At 41.6% G+C, this 16,602-nt stretch overlaps 1 protein-coding gene across 2 annotated transcripts in view; it reads right to left on the bottom strand.

Moving 5' to 3' along the window:
* The window catches only part of LOC139009067 (transcriptional repressor protein YY1), a 34,540-nt gene that overhangs the window by 5,475 nt on the left and 12,463 nt on the right, over positions 1–16,602 (bottom strand). Inside the window, exons 2-4 of one of the 2 annotated variants that reach the window (XM_070413004.1) lie at positions 10,194–10,356; positions 1,934–1,994; positions 94–252 (exon numbers count right to left, since the gene is read on the bottom strand). In XM_070413004.1, the coding sequence (XP_070269105.1) occupies positions 94–252; positions 1,934–1,994; positions 10,194–10,356 (383 nt within the window). Of the gene's footprint in view, positions 1–93; positions 253–1,933; positions 1,995–2,020; positions 2,323–10,193; positions 10,357–16,602 lie in introns of those variants that run through there. The other variant, XM_070413014.1, reaches the window with a different exon arrangement.

The raw sequence follows: 16,602 nt of genomic DNA, 5'->3' as shown, positions 1-16,602 counted from the left end.
GACACCAGGCCATCTCTCCCTGAGCTAGAGCTGCCTGCCTACACTCGGGGGTGGGGGTTGGGGGGGGGGGGGCAGGGGAGGGACTGGCTCTACCTGAAAGGGCTTCTCTCCAGTATGAACCAGTTGGTGCCGTTTTAGTTTTGAGCTCTCAACAAAAGCTTTGCCACACTCTGCACAGACGTGGACTCGGGGGCCGTGGGTGTGCAGATGCTTTCTCATGGCAGAGTTATCCCTGAACATCTTTGTGCAGCCCTTCAAACAGAGAGAGAAGCTTAGTGGTTCACACTGCAAAGTGCGCAAAGGGTCAACCACTGAACAGCCTTCACTGACACATTAAAACAAAACAACCCCAGCCCCATTTTAATTTTACTTAGTATTACAGCAGAAATATTAAAATATTTAAGACAAAAAACAGACAGCTGAAAAAGGCCTTATCATTTAATGTAAACCCTTGTTTTACAGATGAGGAAACTGAGGCTTAGAGATGTCTTTAAGTAGACTTGCCCAAGGTCACACTACTAGTAGCCGAGATGGGAGTAGAACCCAACACCCTGGCTTCCAGCTATACCACCGCTGCCTCACCCAACTCCGTCCCCCACATGAAGTAACAGAAGCCCTGAGAAATAAATGGAGTTAAAATGACGGCAGTCCACCACTACCTTTGGTGGGCCCCATATTCTGTGCTGCAAGAATGGGCTGTCATTCTCCATCGCCTACTGTTCCCTCTTCTCTCTTTGCCTCTTTCCCCTTCTTGACAGAGAAAGAAGCAAGAGGGTCTCCAAGGAATGGCAACTACAGAAGAAATTTATTTTGTGAGACACTAGGAAAAGAAGCAGGCAAACTGATACGAGAGCGGGGGCGGCAGATGGGAGGGTGGCGCTCAGAGAAGCATGTCCTGCCCAATTTCTTCTGCAGTTGTTGCCCAGTGATGGAGTGGGTGGGGGAAATGACAGACAGCACAACAGAGGACAGCACAAGCCAACCAGTGGACAGCTTCACAGGCAGAAGGGCGGGCAGGAAAAGCCACAGTTTTTTCACCTTGACCCCTAGGTTGAATTTCCATTTAGAAAATGGGATTTTAAAGAAGTAGACAGAGAAGCTAGAGAGATGGCAGGCACTCAAAGGCAGAACTGTTTTCAAATGCTTGTCAATATTTTGGCCCCAGTGAATCACTTTACATTTCTAACTCTCCACACGAAGAGCATTAAAAAGAACAAAGAACTTGTGAGTTGCACAGTCATTAGAGGTGACACCTCAAAGCTAAATTTGTCCTCCAATCCTTCATTTTAAAAAATCATTTATTCCATTCAAAAATTCTGCCCTTTGTTTTTCTGCACCTGTGTGATTTTCTGTTCATTTTACATCCAACTAAGTTTGAAACTGACCCAAGCCAATACCTCAAAGTATCTTTTTGGGCTATCATTCTATTTTAAAGACTAAATCACATTTGAAAACAATTAAGTACCTCTTTAGTAACACACAATTAATAGAGTAAATTAAGAAAACTGTGAAGAAAATGATGAAGTCTTATTAAGCTTACTTTAGCAACATTCAAAATAATCCCCAAATTCCTATAACACACCTACAGTCCCAATAAAGTCCATGGGTGAGCACACAACCCAGTGTCTAAAACTGACTTGTTGATGATCCAAAAAGAAATAAAATCCTAACATATATTCAATATATAGTAATAATAAAAAACACTGGTGCCCTATAGTAACCCCATTTTAATAGTATTTAAATTTAAGTGGCCTTTACTGAACAAAACTTACATTACAAAATATAGTCTCTTGAATTTAGACATCAAAGATTATATAGCTCCTCACTTAATCTCAAAAAATATGAAAACAGAAATAAAAAGTACAAATTTCTTATAATCTCTCTAAAACTTCATTAACAGTCTAATGAACACTTTTCCCCTAGCATTACTTACTTTATGAGGGCAAGCTATTGTTCTTGGAGCATCATCTTCTTTAATTTTTCTTGGCTTCATTCTTACCAAAAGAAAAAAAGAGAGAGAGAAAGAGAGATTTGTAGGAGTGGGTAGACTCGACTGGCATAAATCATATAGTCCCTAAAATGTTTTCCTTACAGGTCCAAAAGCTAAGATTACAATATGCTTCTGTGAAGGGGAGGGATGAGACAACTCACATTCGGAATACCTATGCGTGTGAAGCTCTTCCCACTGGCCAGAAAAGAATGCGGATGTTCAGAAAGACCGGGTTGCTGCCTAGGGTCGCAATGCTAATGAGCTGGTGGGGCAGTTTAGGATGGCCATGCTGTGATCTGTGTGACTCAAATATCTGCTCCTTCCACGGAACTCTTTAAAAGATACAAAAGATCAGCAGCCCAGATAAACAGGAAATCAGGAGTGAAACAATGTATCCAAGAGCAGTTGCTGTGATAATAAGGATGCTGTATACCCAGAGAAACAGATATGGGAGGCTCTTAAAAACATATACACCACCCACCCCCACCCGGCCCGGTTTGGCTCAGTGGATAGAGCGTCGGCCTGTGGACTGAGGGGTCCCAGGTTCGATTCCGGTCAGGGGCATGTGCCTTGGTTGCGGGCACAATCCCAGTGGGGGGTGTGCAGGAGGCAGCTGATCGATGTTTCTCTCTCATTGATGTTTCTGGCTCTCTATCCCTCTCCCTTCCTCTCTGTAAAAATCAGTAAAAATACATTAAAAAAAACAAAACCAAAAAAACAAACAAACAAACACATATCCCAGCCCCAGCCTGTGTGGCTCAGTGGTTGAGCATTTATGAACCAGGAGATCATGGTTTGATTCCCGGTCAGGACACATGCCCAGGTTGTGTGGTGCGTGCAGGAGGCAGCCAATCAATGATTCTCTCTCATCACAGATGTTTCTCTCTCCCTCTCCCTCTAAAATACAAATACTAAAAAATATAGTATTTGTGTTCCTAACACAAATATACACAAATACTAAAAAAAGGGAGGGGATCCACTCATATTGACAGAACTGACCTTTTAGATCACACATGGGTGTAATAGCTCTGGAAGGGAACCTAACTGCTGTAACTGTAGTGTTGGCTGCTTTAGGAGCCCCCAAGGGACTGGTGGACAGGTGGGAACACCCATATCTCTTCATCCTGCTTAATTTTTAACACACTATTGGTTTTTAAAAAAATAAGAGCATTTCTTTAAAAGGACAGAGATGCCTGGCCCTGCTTGCAAGGGAGGGAGTGCAATGAGAGTACTGATCCCGTGGGCAGCCAGATTGAGCCCTGCATGGAATTCCTATCCAGAGAGCTTGCTGAGTGGGTAACTTACCTACCTGCTATTTCCACTGAACCAACACTTGGTCTTTTGTCAAAACTTTCTCTCCAAATATTCCCTACAGATCTGTGTGTGGTGGAGGGGTGAGAAATTAAGAGTTCCTAGAAAAAAGATGTAAATCTCTGGAACAGGTGTTCTTTCTGTCCCTAGTTTTGCCATCTCACGTTCCTACAGGAGGATACATATTTAATGAACAACTAAGTCAATGATTCCTCACCAAGAGCCAATTGACCGACCACCACCTTTTTATTAGAGTTTTGCTGTCATCTTTGTAATTGCAAAGGCCCTAACAACATCCATATTCACCCTTCATCTGGGATAAGGACTAGCTTCTTACTTTATAAAGCCTAACTCAGGAATCACCTAAACTTTCCATGCCGAGGAGGAGCAGAGGTGAAACAATTTATCTGGCAGCTATAACTTATCTCTAAGGCATTTGTTCAAGACTGTACAAATTTCCTATTTTACATGACATTTTCAGTCTAATATCCTCCCCCTACCCCAACCTTGTAGGTACTGGGCCTTTCTTGTACTTAAGAGAATTACAACATCAATTAGCAAATATTTTCTAAGTGCCTGTTGTGTACAGGGCTCTGAACTAGCCTTTGTTATTTTAAATACCACTCAATCCTAGAGTTTGGTTGGGTTTGAGTTCACAAAACTAAATAGGACAAAAATTTGATGCCACTGCGCCACCTGGAGGTTATGTCAAAGTTTGAAAAACTACAGTAATTTATATGAAATGGTTCTACTCCAAATATCAATTAAAAAGACTAAATATTGCCCTAGCTGGTTTGGCTCATTCGACATAGTGTCAGTCGGTGGACTGAAGAGTCCCGGGTTTGATTCCAGTCAAAGGCACATGCCTGGAATGCAGGCTCGATCCTCAGTAGGGGGTGTGCAGGAGGCAGCCAATCAATGATTCTCTCTCATCCTTCATGTTTCTATCTCTATCTCTCCCTCTTCTTTCCTCTCTGAATAAAAAATATATATTTTTTTTAAAAAAAGAGAATATCAAGAACCAAGCTCAGTCTTCCCAAGTATGAATGTTTTTACCTTTGATGACCCCACTGACATGTTCTAGGTCTGGACTCTAGAGATAGCTACACAACTGTTGGTGCCTAAATTCATTAAATGGTCCTCACCCTAAAGGTGAGGGTCAATTTTACTGCCTGCAAATTCTCTCAATAAATCATTTTTTTAAAACATGCCCATTGGAATGACAAAGAAGTCCTACAAACAACCTTTTCCCTGACCCACCCATCTCGGGGTCTGAATATTGCAGCAGTGGAGGTCCCTGTACCAGGAGGGCAGGTGTGGCTCAGCTGAGTTTCCACACCCCAAACATTTTCTTAGATTATTCCTAGGAACTGCATTTTTAAAAACATGATAAACTTTAAATATACACAAAAGTAAAGAGAATGGTGCTGTGTACCATTTACTCAACTCTTTGAATTTTTAAAAATGCTATTTACTGAGTGTTCTTTTTCCTTAAATGTCATTTTCAAAATGTGTGCAAGTTTAAAATGCATTTGGACAAAAAGGAAGTGGAAGGTGTTTAATTGCAGCCACTCTTAAGCTGCTTGGCAAATCACCCTGCTTCACTCAGAGCAGTGAATGAGGCAGTAGATGCTGGTACCTTTTACACTCTATTCCAATGCAAACACTGGGAAAAGGTCATTTCCCAAAGAAGTATACTTAGGCGGAAAGAGTTTTGTTTTGTGAATAAAGACTAAAATCTTCACAGCACCAATTTATATATAACTTGCAAACAAAAATATATATATTCTATATTTGAAATCCAAAAATTATAAAAAAGACTAAAATCACATATTACCATTTTGAATATCTTCTTGACTTGCCCAAAGGAGTCAGAAGTAGCCAAGACTGGAGTTTTCATGGACTGTGATACTTTACAAAGATCTTTTGATCCAAAGACAACAACGACAACACCAAAGGCACTACAAATGAGACGGAATGGGATGTGCGACTTGATGCTGACTTCTACTAGTTTCACGACCTTGAGCAAATTACTTAACTTCTCAGCCTCAGTTTCTTACTCTGTAAAAAGGTATAATGCTGCCTACTTTAGAGCTGTGAAGGTTAAAAGTTGCACATTAAACTCTTGGGAAATGATAGCTATTATTATCACCGTCTGGCTGTGTGTTAAATGGACCTAGCTAAAAATGAGTTAATTCCTTAAATATAAATATATATATGCCAGTAATACTTAACAACCCAGGTCTGGTGCTCCACTGAACCACCCTTTCAACTAAAGGACTGTGAGACTGGAGAAAAAGGCCTCCTCAACGTGTTAGAAATTATATGAGGAGCCAGGTGTCAACAAGAGATGTTTCCCGTTCAATTAACATGGAGAACCCGCCCCCTATGACATGACTGGTTTCATGCTGTCTGATTCTGCATCTGTGGAAGGAAGACATGGTAAAGATTGGACTCCAGGACCAGAAACTGTAGGAATTTCCTGGTACGATTTCCTGCAGGGCATTGAGTAAACCAGAAGTTCCAGTCAAGTTAAATCTGCAATGTCCCCAAGCTGAGATTACATTTCTGAAGCAATGATTCTTGAATAAAAATAAGCCTCTTGCCTGCAAAAGAAGCTTACTTGACTTCAGACTGGAACCACCAATTGTGCTGACAGGACAGAGGTTTCTGTGTATACAGCTAGCGTTTGCAAGCATGGTAAAGAACTATACAAGGAATAATGCTGCCTTAGACAAGTGAGACAACATTTGTTAAATGAATTATCTCCTAAATAACAGTGCATATTCATGTGATGATACTGAAGAGATTTAAGGTCCTTTCAGCTCCATGATCACATTCATGTTAATCCTGTGCTTAAAGTCTCAGGGTGGGAAAAGAACAACAAAATAACCAACCTGGGACTAACTTAAGCACTCTTTATTCTGATCTTTCTAGACCAAAAGTTTCCAAAGGGCTAACTTTAGTTAATGAAAAATGCACAAAAGTTGTCCATTTAATCAGGAAATAGAATTTGCCAGGTCCCACCCACTGACCCTTTTGGAAGTATTTACTAAAAAGACATTTCAGGAAATAAGTGACCCATAGCCCCACCTCTCAAATACCATGACTTCCAAGTGTAAGTCATTATTTGTACTTGCCCACACACTAACTGACTGACTAAGCAGTCTAGGGTCAGTGCAGCAGAAGCCTGAAACATCCTGTGGTCTGTTGAAAGTCCAGTGCAGAATCCCTGCACCCAGTATATGAAGGAGAGAAACGAGCAGCTAACACACCTCCTTAAGCCAACAGCCAAATTACAAGAGGAAGTGGATGAAGAGTGGAGGCCAGCAAAACAAGTTCTGTGGATCTTTAAAAGCAACAAGATGTGGTCTGGCCCCAACAGTTTGAAATTTGGTGCCTTCAGCTTTCAGAGTCTCAGTCACCAATTCTGGGGACTCTGGGAAATCCCATTCAGCTGCTGTCACTCCCATTCTCAAAATAGGGCATTCCAGGCTCAGTATTTCTCACCGCCACTACTGTCCAATTAGAGATTTGTTCCGTTTTACATGATCTTTTCAAGATACCATGGGAAATGGGGGTGAGAATGAGCCCAACCTTATACACTTCATATACATTGTCAAGGTGAAGCAAGATCTCATTCTGTTGTATATAAATGAAATCTTTAGCAGGTTGGCCATAACAGAAATAAACCCATGCTATATTCAGGTGATCATGTAAACACTACTTACTACAGAATTTAACTCTGTGCCAGGATCACACTGCTTGCTCCAGAAGTCCAAAGGAGTAGCTTCAGTCCCACAAGAACCTTCTCCTACAGTCAGTTAAATGAGCTCTCTTCAAATACTGTCAGTGGTATGCCCCATTTTTATGCCATTGCTTTCCCTCATCCTGCCCCCTTTTCAGGGAGTTTCTGATTTATCTTTTCATTTTTAGAAAACTCCCATACCACCAAAATCTCCTAACTTCTTACTCATTCTGTCCACTACTGAATGAGATCGACTTTTCCTATAGCAATTCTCACAACCCACAGACTTCCTGTACTAAACTGCCTCTTGCAAAGCTGTCTTCTTGGTTTTCTTTTCACTGTATTCTTTAGGAAGTCTTCCTTTTGATGTTCACTCTCATTTTACTAGAATAGATCCTCAAGTAACCTCCTCGGAAAGCATGCATGCTACATAAAACAAATCTTATATTGATCGATAGCTTTGCTGGATCAAGAATTCTACGTTTATAATTTTTCCTCAGAAACCTCAAAACACTGCTCCACTGTCAGATAATTTCTTGTTATCTACTGCTGTTTAAGAAGTCTCAATCATTCTTTTGTAGATGAGCGATCTTTTCTCCCTCAACGTTTTTAGATTCTTTATCCTTAGTGTTTTGAAATTTCATAAATGGTACCTTTAAGATATCTGGTACCTGGGTCCTCAGAAGGAAGGTCTTTGGGAGCCCTGATACAGAGGCAAACCACTTGGGGAAACAGAGGCTTCTATTCCACAACAGTGACACATCCCTCCTGGGTTTAGGGCTGAAAGACCCTGGGTTTTCTGTTCAGAGAACCGGGGGCCAGCTCCCAGATCAGCTGCTCTGATTCTCCCGGAAGGTGAGCAGTGCCAAGGGTTGTCCACTGCTCGCTACCCACAGGTACTCTTTCTGCAACACTCCCTGCTCCTTCAAGAGGTCACATCACAATGGACATTTTAGTGCTGCACTGCTTCCTCCTTCAGCCCCCTGCAGACTCCTGGCTCTCTCCATGCTGTGCTCACCTACCCGAGTCTCCTCCTCCTCACCTGCAAGATCCTCTGGTCCTTCCCTGGTTCCTCTTACTCTCTGAATACCAGGGCTTTCCCAGGACTTCCTGCAGAGTCTTTTCCCTCCAAAACCTCTCCCTCAGAGAGCTGACTTACTTAACACTTCCAGGCTTTCAGCCACTCCTCAGCAGCCCCAATTTCCCAAAACCACCTCAAGTCCAGAATGGATGTTTCATTAGTACCTAAAACCAAACGCTGCCTACCCTGAATCCCAGACCAGCACCTTCTCCCCATTTCCCATCATCTAAGGAGAAAAGATTAATAAAATTTTTTTATTTGTTTTCTTTTTTATAGCGAGAGAAAGGGAGCGGGAAAGAGAAATATAGATGAGAAACATTGATTAGCTCCCTTCCGCACACCCCCTACCTGGGATCGAGCCCGTAATCCAGGCAAGTGCCCTGACTGGGTATTGTTGAACCATCAACCTCTCAATGCATGGAACAATGTTCAATCAACTAAGCCACACTGGCCAGGGCAAGGAGCAAAGCTTTTTATCTCCCTTCCCACTATCTCGTGTCATGTTTACTCTTTCACAGCACCCTATCTCGCAGGCACACCTGACTGCTTACTGTTCTCTGATTATATACTGGATATGGAATGTGTGCACCATGATCATGCCAATCTAGCATGCAGCCCACCACAGAAACCCCACCTACCCATCAAAGCTCAATGCTCTTAAGGCCCAAATCAAATGCCACTTGCCACAAAGCTTTCTTTGACCCCAGTGTCTTATTAACTCTAGCCCTGGGGTAGAGCCTATATCATATCTCACTAGATTCTGAGTACCATAAGGAAGAGGTCACTAACTTTAAGAACACATGGCAATATTAAAAATTGGCATGACATCTGCCCTAATCTCCCCCAAATTTCTAATCTCACTAATGACTATGTATCCTACAGATTCCATCTATATTTGTCCTGGGGTGGAGGGTGGCTAATATTTGACACAGGCCTGCATTTAAAATATGAATGGCAGTTTAACAGCTGGAACAATGTCATTAACATGAGTACTGAGCTTTAACTTTTTTGTTAAGCCATAACAAACTAGAAATAAATTAATGTGTATATTTTTCTCTATAACTAGTTTCACTGGACAGGAGAACAGTGTTGGAACCCTTGTTAAAACATAATGGAATTCTTAAACTCATTTATTAACGTGGGGAAACTGAGGCTACAAATGGCAAGAGGTCGCCCACCTTCTTTTTGGCAGGCCTGGAGGAGACACTGGGAGACTCCAGGGCCTCCAGCTCCTTCCTACTCCGCTCTGCTCTCGAGAGAAAGAAAAAAAGGTGCCCCACTCTGTCCTTAAGACAGTAGCATCATAGATTTCTTCCTGACCCAGCCCTTAAATTTCCTGTTTGGGTCCAGGCTCCATTCAGGCAGGGAAAAGAGGACGCTCTGCTCCAGAGTTTATTAGTTCATTTCATTTTACTTAAAAGTTTACATCTCTGTAAAAACTGCCCAACAATACTGGAAAATAAATAATGTAAAAAGGGCAGAGGCTTCTATAAGGAGCCCAGCCTGTTTCAGGCAAAACAAACATCCAATGGATTCAGACCTTCCTTGCTGCTCACCTCTTTATAGTCATAGGGTCCCTGGCATGAATACCTGAACTCTTCCTGTCCCACCAGCTTACATTAACAAAATGATGGGAGTTTCCCTAGTGCCCCAGTGAATCATGAACGCATGAAATCCTCTCTCGTGGTCAGCTGTACAAAGTAGTACAGACCCAGGTCTCCTGCGGCTTAGCCCAGGACAACACACTGCATATGAAATTTACACGAGCAGGCCAGGGGATGGTATAAAGATATCCATTTCCAAACAAATTATGTCCAATTTATTTATTCACAAGCAATGTCATTTATGGAATTAAAGAGTATTTACTTCATCTTATTGTCTTCAAGGATCTAAAATGGTGCCACTCACATTAACAGTATAGTTACTATTAAAAATAAAACCAACTGCTTTTGTTTTCAAGTGTTTCCCTAGAGCAAAAATACAAACCACCATTGTAACTTAGGCACAAAAAAATACAGCTGGCAACACTCAAGTAAGATGAAAAGAAAGTTCTTGTAACTTACCTAGCAAATTCTGCCAGTTGTTTGGGATCTGAGAGGTCAATGCCAGGTATCCCTCCAGGAGGAAGTTTCTTTCCTGTCATGTACTCTGAATAGTCAGGAGGTGAGTTCTCGCCAATGATCTGTTCTTCAACCACCGTCTCATGGTCAATATCTTTTTTTTCATCTGAAGCACACCAAAAGATGATCTTAGCTAAATAAAAATGTCTATGTGGGCAAATACATTTTAAAAACTATATAAAGTGTTTTCATTAGCAGCTTCTTAAATGGGAGATTTATAGCCACACCTCAATTTCTTAAGCACCCAGTCTTTTTTCCTTAATCTCTTAAAATCCCATTTTTGCTTGAAGGTCACCAAAATCTTCAATGCCAAACCCAACAGGTCTGTCTCCAAATGCTCCTTCCCAGCCCACAGGGTGGTTCCCCAGCACCTGCTTCCCTGGATTCATCCACTTCTCTCTCTGGCTTATGTTCAGCTTCTTGCTTCTCCTTCCACCTCTCTCAGAGTTCTGCTTTTGGTCTACCACACACATTTCCTGTTAACCACCAACATTGCAACAAGTCTCACTTTATAGCCTTCACCTTAGGTAGACTCCTGCCTACCTCTCCAGCCTCCTCATTCTTCACTCTTCTCTCCTCACTCTGCTCAGCTCCATTGGCCTTTTAGTTCCTCAAATGCACCATGGCTCAGCGCCTTTCCTCTGCAACTCGCTCTTGACTTCGACTTATAACTATAGCTGTGTAATAGTTGTCGGCTCTTCCACCAGACTGCCAGCCCCTCCAGGACAGGGGTGCTGGTCAGTCCTGACCCCATGTATCTGCAGAGCCTTGTTCAAAGTCTGCACGATTGGCCCTCAATGAGCACCTGGCTTGAAGAATGTAGGACATCTCTAACTCATGTGTTACCATCATCTCAAATCCAATAGGGTAAAGGAATATTGATCCCCACAATTAATCTCCTGTATCACAGACATCAAATACTATTGATCATTTTGAAAAGGTCTTCTCTCCCTTTGTCCTACCACCATCAACTTAGTTATTACCTCAAGCCTGAAATGACTACTGAAGTTCTTTTTTTTTTTTTTTTTTTTTTTTTTATACTTTACTGATTTTTCACAGAGAGGAAGGGAGAGAGATAGAGAGTCAGAAACATCGATGAGAGAGAAACATAGATGAGCTGCCTCCTGCACATCTCCCACTGGGGATGTGCCCGCAACCCAGGCACACGCCCTTGATCGGAATCGAACCTGGGACCTTTGAGTCCGCAGGCTGACGCTCCATCCACTGAGCCAAACCGGTTTCGGCGACTACTGAAGTTCTTAACTGAGCTTCACAATCATGTTCTGCTCTAGTGATGCTCCAAAGGATAAACTGATACAGAAAATGTAAGCGGATACACTTTCACTGGTGGTGCCTCAACAGAGAACTACTTCAGCCTGGCACTCTGGGTCCTATGCTGTCTGGTTTCATTTTAACACATCTCGGCTCACCCTCTATTTCTCTATGTCTCCTGTACACGTGCTCTCCATACTCCAACCAGCCATTTTCCCACAGGTTAATTCACAAGTGCCTGGCAAGATACTCCATAAGCACCAGTTCTCCCTTACTCTAATTCCAGCCTACCTCCGAGCCTCCCATTCTTACTTTCAATTTCTGTATTTATTTATTGCTAATAACACTGCCAAAACACTAAAATCATGCTGTTGTGAGTTTTTATCAGCCTGCTCTCCTACACTGGAGGGAAAGCCCAGAGACCAAACCAGCCTCGTACAACTCTGGTGGCTAAAAGCAGAAAACAAGTGCTCCAAAAATACAATGTTAACTGAAATGTTCTTTTTCTCCACCAAAGTGATTCACAAAAAGCAGGAACACTAGAACTTTCAGAAGTGAAAGCTTGGTTGTCCAACTCTTGCATTACCTTCCACCGGTGTTAAACCCATGACTAAAAACCAAACCAAATTCTGCAATTAATGTCACTACCAAAAACAGCACATAGCTGTTTAGCACCCTGCTCTCTGACGCCAGACGTGAGGGAAAGACACAAGTAGAACAGGTAGAACGTAGGTTCATTTGATTCAAGTTCAGTTCCCCTCAGCAATGGAAAGCACAGAATACAACTGCTTTAAACTTTTAGCGCCTCTCTTTGCCCATCACTCTCCATTTCAGGAACTCTTGTTGGTCATTACAAGGAATTGCAGAACAGAACAGCAGCAGACATTTCACTGACTGTGTGTAGGAACTAGTTTAATCACACATCACCCTACGAAGTGGGAAAATTAGCAACTGCATTTTACAGAGGAGAACGATGAGGTACAGAAAAGTGAAGTCAGTAGCAAATGTGAGCTCATGAAGTCTAAGACCCGTGTGCTCAGCCATTACACTCAGCTGTCTCTTATTTGGAACTAGAAAGGACTAGATCAGGGGTGGGCAAACTTTTTGACTCGAGGGCCACAATGGGTTCTTAAACTGGACCGGAGGGCCGGAACAAAAGCATGGATGGAGTGTTTGTGTGAACTAATATAAATTCAAAGTAAACATCATTACATAAAAGGGTACGGTCAAGCCCTGGCTGGGTGGCTCAGTTGGTTGGAGCATCCTCCTGTACACCAAAAGGGTACGGTCTTTTTTTTTTTTTTAGTTTTATTCATTTCAAACAGGCCGTAGTTTGCCCACAGCTGGACTAGATAGAACTGTGCACCTGAAACCTGGATAATTTTGTTAACCAGTGTCACCCCAATAAAATTAGTAAAAAGGAAAAATAAAATAAACCAGTTGGCACAATGCCTAGCAAAAACAAACCAAAAAACGAACTAGATAATATCTCCCGGGTTACCCATTGAGAGATGAAGAATATCCATCCAGGAATGAAGGGGCCTAAGAAAACAATGGCTGGGTGTATTAATAAGCAAATTCAAGAAATGTAGTTATTGATCATAAGTCACAAGGCTGGGGCTCTGCACTGTGACCAGATTCTTTCATTCCTCTTCTCAGGGCCGAGGCAATTCACCTCCAATTTCTCCAACTTACACGACTGCTACTATGCATCAACTTTCAAGTGGCAAAGAAACATATTGGTGGGCAGGGAAGCTATTTTTCTTCAGTGATGTTTTACATTTCTGATATTAGAATGATACCAAGACTCAGAAACACTGCTGCTCTGAGCAAGCTACTGATGAGAGCACATCTCAAGTATGCTGGGGCAGAAAAAGACTGACCTCCTGGCATAAAGTCACAGGCTAAATCACTCACTGTATTAGTTCAAACCATGACTAAGGGCCTCCTATGTGCCTGGCACTGTTCCATTTCTGGCTGTTCAGGAACAAAAGCCAGAAACAAAAGTTCTGCCCTCTGTTCTTAAGATCAAGGTGCCAGCCAATTCAGGGCTCAGCAAAGCTCTTCTTCCTGGTTTTTAGACAAATGCCTTCTTGCTGTGTCCTCACATACCCAGAATTCCTGTCTCTTCCTATAAGGGCACTAATCCCATTTACCAGGGCTCTATCCTCATAATTTAATTAGTTCCCAAAGGCCCTACCCCTAGGGATTAGGGCTTCAGTATCTGACTTTTGGAGTAACACAAACAGAAGTCAAAAGAGGAAATACTTAAGGCTCAGTTCTTAGTTTTAATATTCAAGACGAAGCATGAGGGTGGGGGTTGGGGGCGGCACTAAGATGATTAAGAATTAGAATATAGCCCTGGCCTGGTAACTGGGTTGGTTACAGCATTGTCAGGATATACCAAGGTTGTGGGTTCAATCCCCACTGGGCACACACAAAAGTCAACCAATGAATGCATAAGTGGGTGAAACAACAAATTGATGTTTCTCTCTCTAAAATCAATAAATTTTTTTTTAATGAACAAAATAAACCCAGAGCAGAGGCTGGCAAGATTTTACAACCTCCAGGAACAGCCTGTGGGTCAAGCTCGGCCTGTCCCACACCCCTCATTTTCATTGTTTCCTTTTTATCCTCTTTTTTAAAATTTTGGTAAGAGATATGAACATAATATTTAACTCTGTAAATGTGCAATTCAGTGGCATTAAGTACATTCACGATGTTGTGTAACTATCACCACTATCTATACCAGCCGTGGGCAAACTACGGCCTGTGGGCCGGATAATAAAACTAAAAAAAAAAAAAAAAAAAAAAGACCGTACCCTTTTATGTAATGATGTTTACTTTGAATTTATATTAGTTCACACAAACACTCCATCCATGCTTTTGTTCCGGCCCTCCGGTCCAGTTTAAGAACCCATTGTGGCCCTCGAGTCAAAAAGTTTGCCCAGCCCTGATCTATATCCATCACTTAATTGCCCCAACAGAAACTTGGTACCCATTAAAAATAACCCCTCCTTCTCCAGCCTCAGGTAAGCTCTATTCTATTGTTTCTATGAATTTACCTATTCTAAGTATCTTTTATAAGTGGATCCATACAGTACTTATCCTTCTGTGCCTGACTCATGTCACTGAGCATGTTTTCAAGATTTATCCATGTTGTAACATGTATCAAAATTTCATTCTTTTTCATGCTTGCATAATATACCTGTATGGGCATACCACCTTTCGCTTATTCATTCATCTATTGATGGACACTTAGGTTATTTCCATCTTTTAACTACTGTGAATAACAGAATGATGGTGTACAAATACACCTTCTATTTTTATAAATAAAATTTGATTGGAACTGCCATACTGATTTGTTTTGTTTACATACCTCCTATGGCTGCTTTCCTGCTACAATGACACATGGAGTTGATTAGCTGCAACAAAGATTGCAGGATTTTCAAATCCTAAAATATCACTAACAATTTTACAGAAAAGGTTTGCTGACTTTTGGTCTATTTTTTTAAAATATATTTTTATTGATTTTCTACAGAAAGGAAGGGAGAGGGATAGAGAGTTAGAAACATCAATGAGAGAGAAACATTGATCAGCTGCCTCCTGCACACCCCCTACTGGGGTTGTGCCCACAACCAAGGTACATGCCCTTGACGTGAATTGAACCTGGGACCCTTCAGTCCCCAGGCTGATGCTCCATCCACTGAGCCAAACCAGTTAGGGCGACCTTTGGTCTATTTAATGAGATTTCACTTAGGAGAAAATGGAATTAAACCACAGCGGCAAGCCTTCTATTTAAAAAAAAGAAACAATTTTTGATGGGGAGATTACTAAACAATGGGGTTTACTACCAAAAAGGACAACGTCTGTCAAGTCTTTAAAACAGATTGGAGTGAAGTTTTATTTTGGAGGAATAAATATGACTGGGCAATGACTCGATGCCCGGGAGTAGGATAAGAATGTTGAGTTTCTTGTTTCCATTTCTTAGAGGATGGTGTATCATCAGCTGATATGGAGGACAATGGGGGAAGAGAGACTGTGTAGGAGCAGGTCTGGAGTTCCACTGAGATCTGTGTGACATCCCGTGGACAGACCTCAAGGAGGTACTTGGAGATGCAACTGTGGGGGAGAAGAAATCTAGGTTGGAGAAATATATGGGAGTTAATGGTATACAGACTGTATTTAAAGCCACCAAAATGTAGAATATTATCTATTGAAAAATACATAGACAAAGAAAGAACTCAGAACCAAAATCCAGATAATTCCAATGTTGAGAATGAGGAAGACTCTGCAAAGGAGACTGGAGAGATGTGTCCAGATGTAGGGAGAAAACTAGCTTTGTCTACTGAGACTTTTACTCAGTGACACACCAAATGCAAGTGGTTCACAGTGAAGGCAGTCTCTCCCAAGTACAGACAGTAAGAGCATGGTCTGTGCAGTCAGTCTGCTTTTGATTATCACCATACACATGCATTTCTAAATGTCAGTGATATAATATTCTTGCCTTAAAAAAATCTTGTTGGTCTAAGTTCTAAATAATTGCTGTGGTTTCTGTACACTTTCATGTTTTTTTACTTATTACTTAATAAGCAGTATATTAATTACCTGGAAGTAAATTTGGAAAACTTGAAGACTGATGCACAGAAATTGTAAAGAGGGTCGTTAACTCTTCAATAACAAAATGCAAGGAAATAAACTATTTACATAGAAAAAAAAATTCACATTCTGAAGAAGAGAGATTGCCAGAGAAATGACAAAAGATACTGGGTTCTTTGGCCAGGAGAAATCAGACAATTTTTGTCTCATTTTCAGCAAGAGATGGGCACATATTAAAATAACAGATCAAATAATGGCAGTGCTTGTTATTACTTGGCCATTTTATTTGATTTTTTTAAAAATATGTTTTATTGATTTTCTACAGAGAGGAAGGGAGAGGGATAGAAAGTTAGAAACATCGATGAGAGAGAAACACCGATCAGCCGCCTCCTGCACGCCCCCCACTGGGGATGTGCCCGCAACCAAGGTACATGCCCTTGACCGGAATCGAACCCGGGACCCTTGAGTCTGCAGGCCGACG

Source organism: Myotis yumanensis, unplaced genomic scaffold (genome assembly GCF_028538775.1).
Source record: "Myotis yumanensis isolate MYYU_CA2020_CCGP unplaced genomic scaffold, mMyoYum1.0.hap1 SCAF_1, whole genome shotgun sequence".
In the NCBI taxonomy this organism is placed as follows: domain Eukaryota; kingdom Metazoa; phylum Chordata; class Mammalia; order Chiroptera; family Vespertilionidae; genus Myotis; species Myotis yumanensis.
This window is presented reverse-complemented; position numbering and strand designations above follow the sequence as displayed.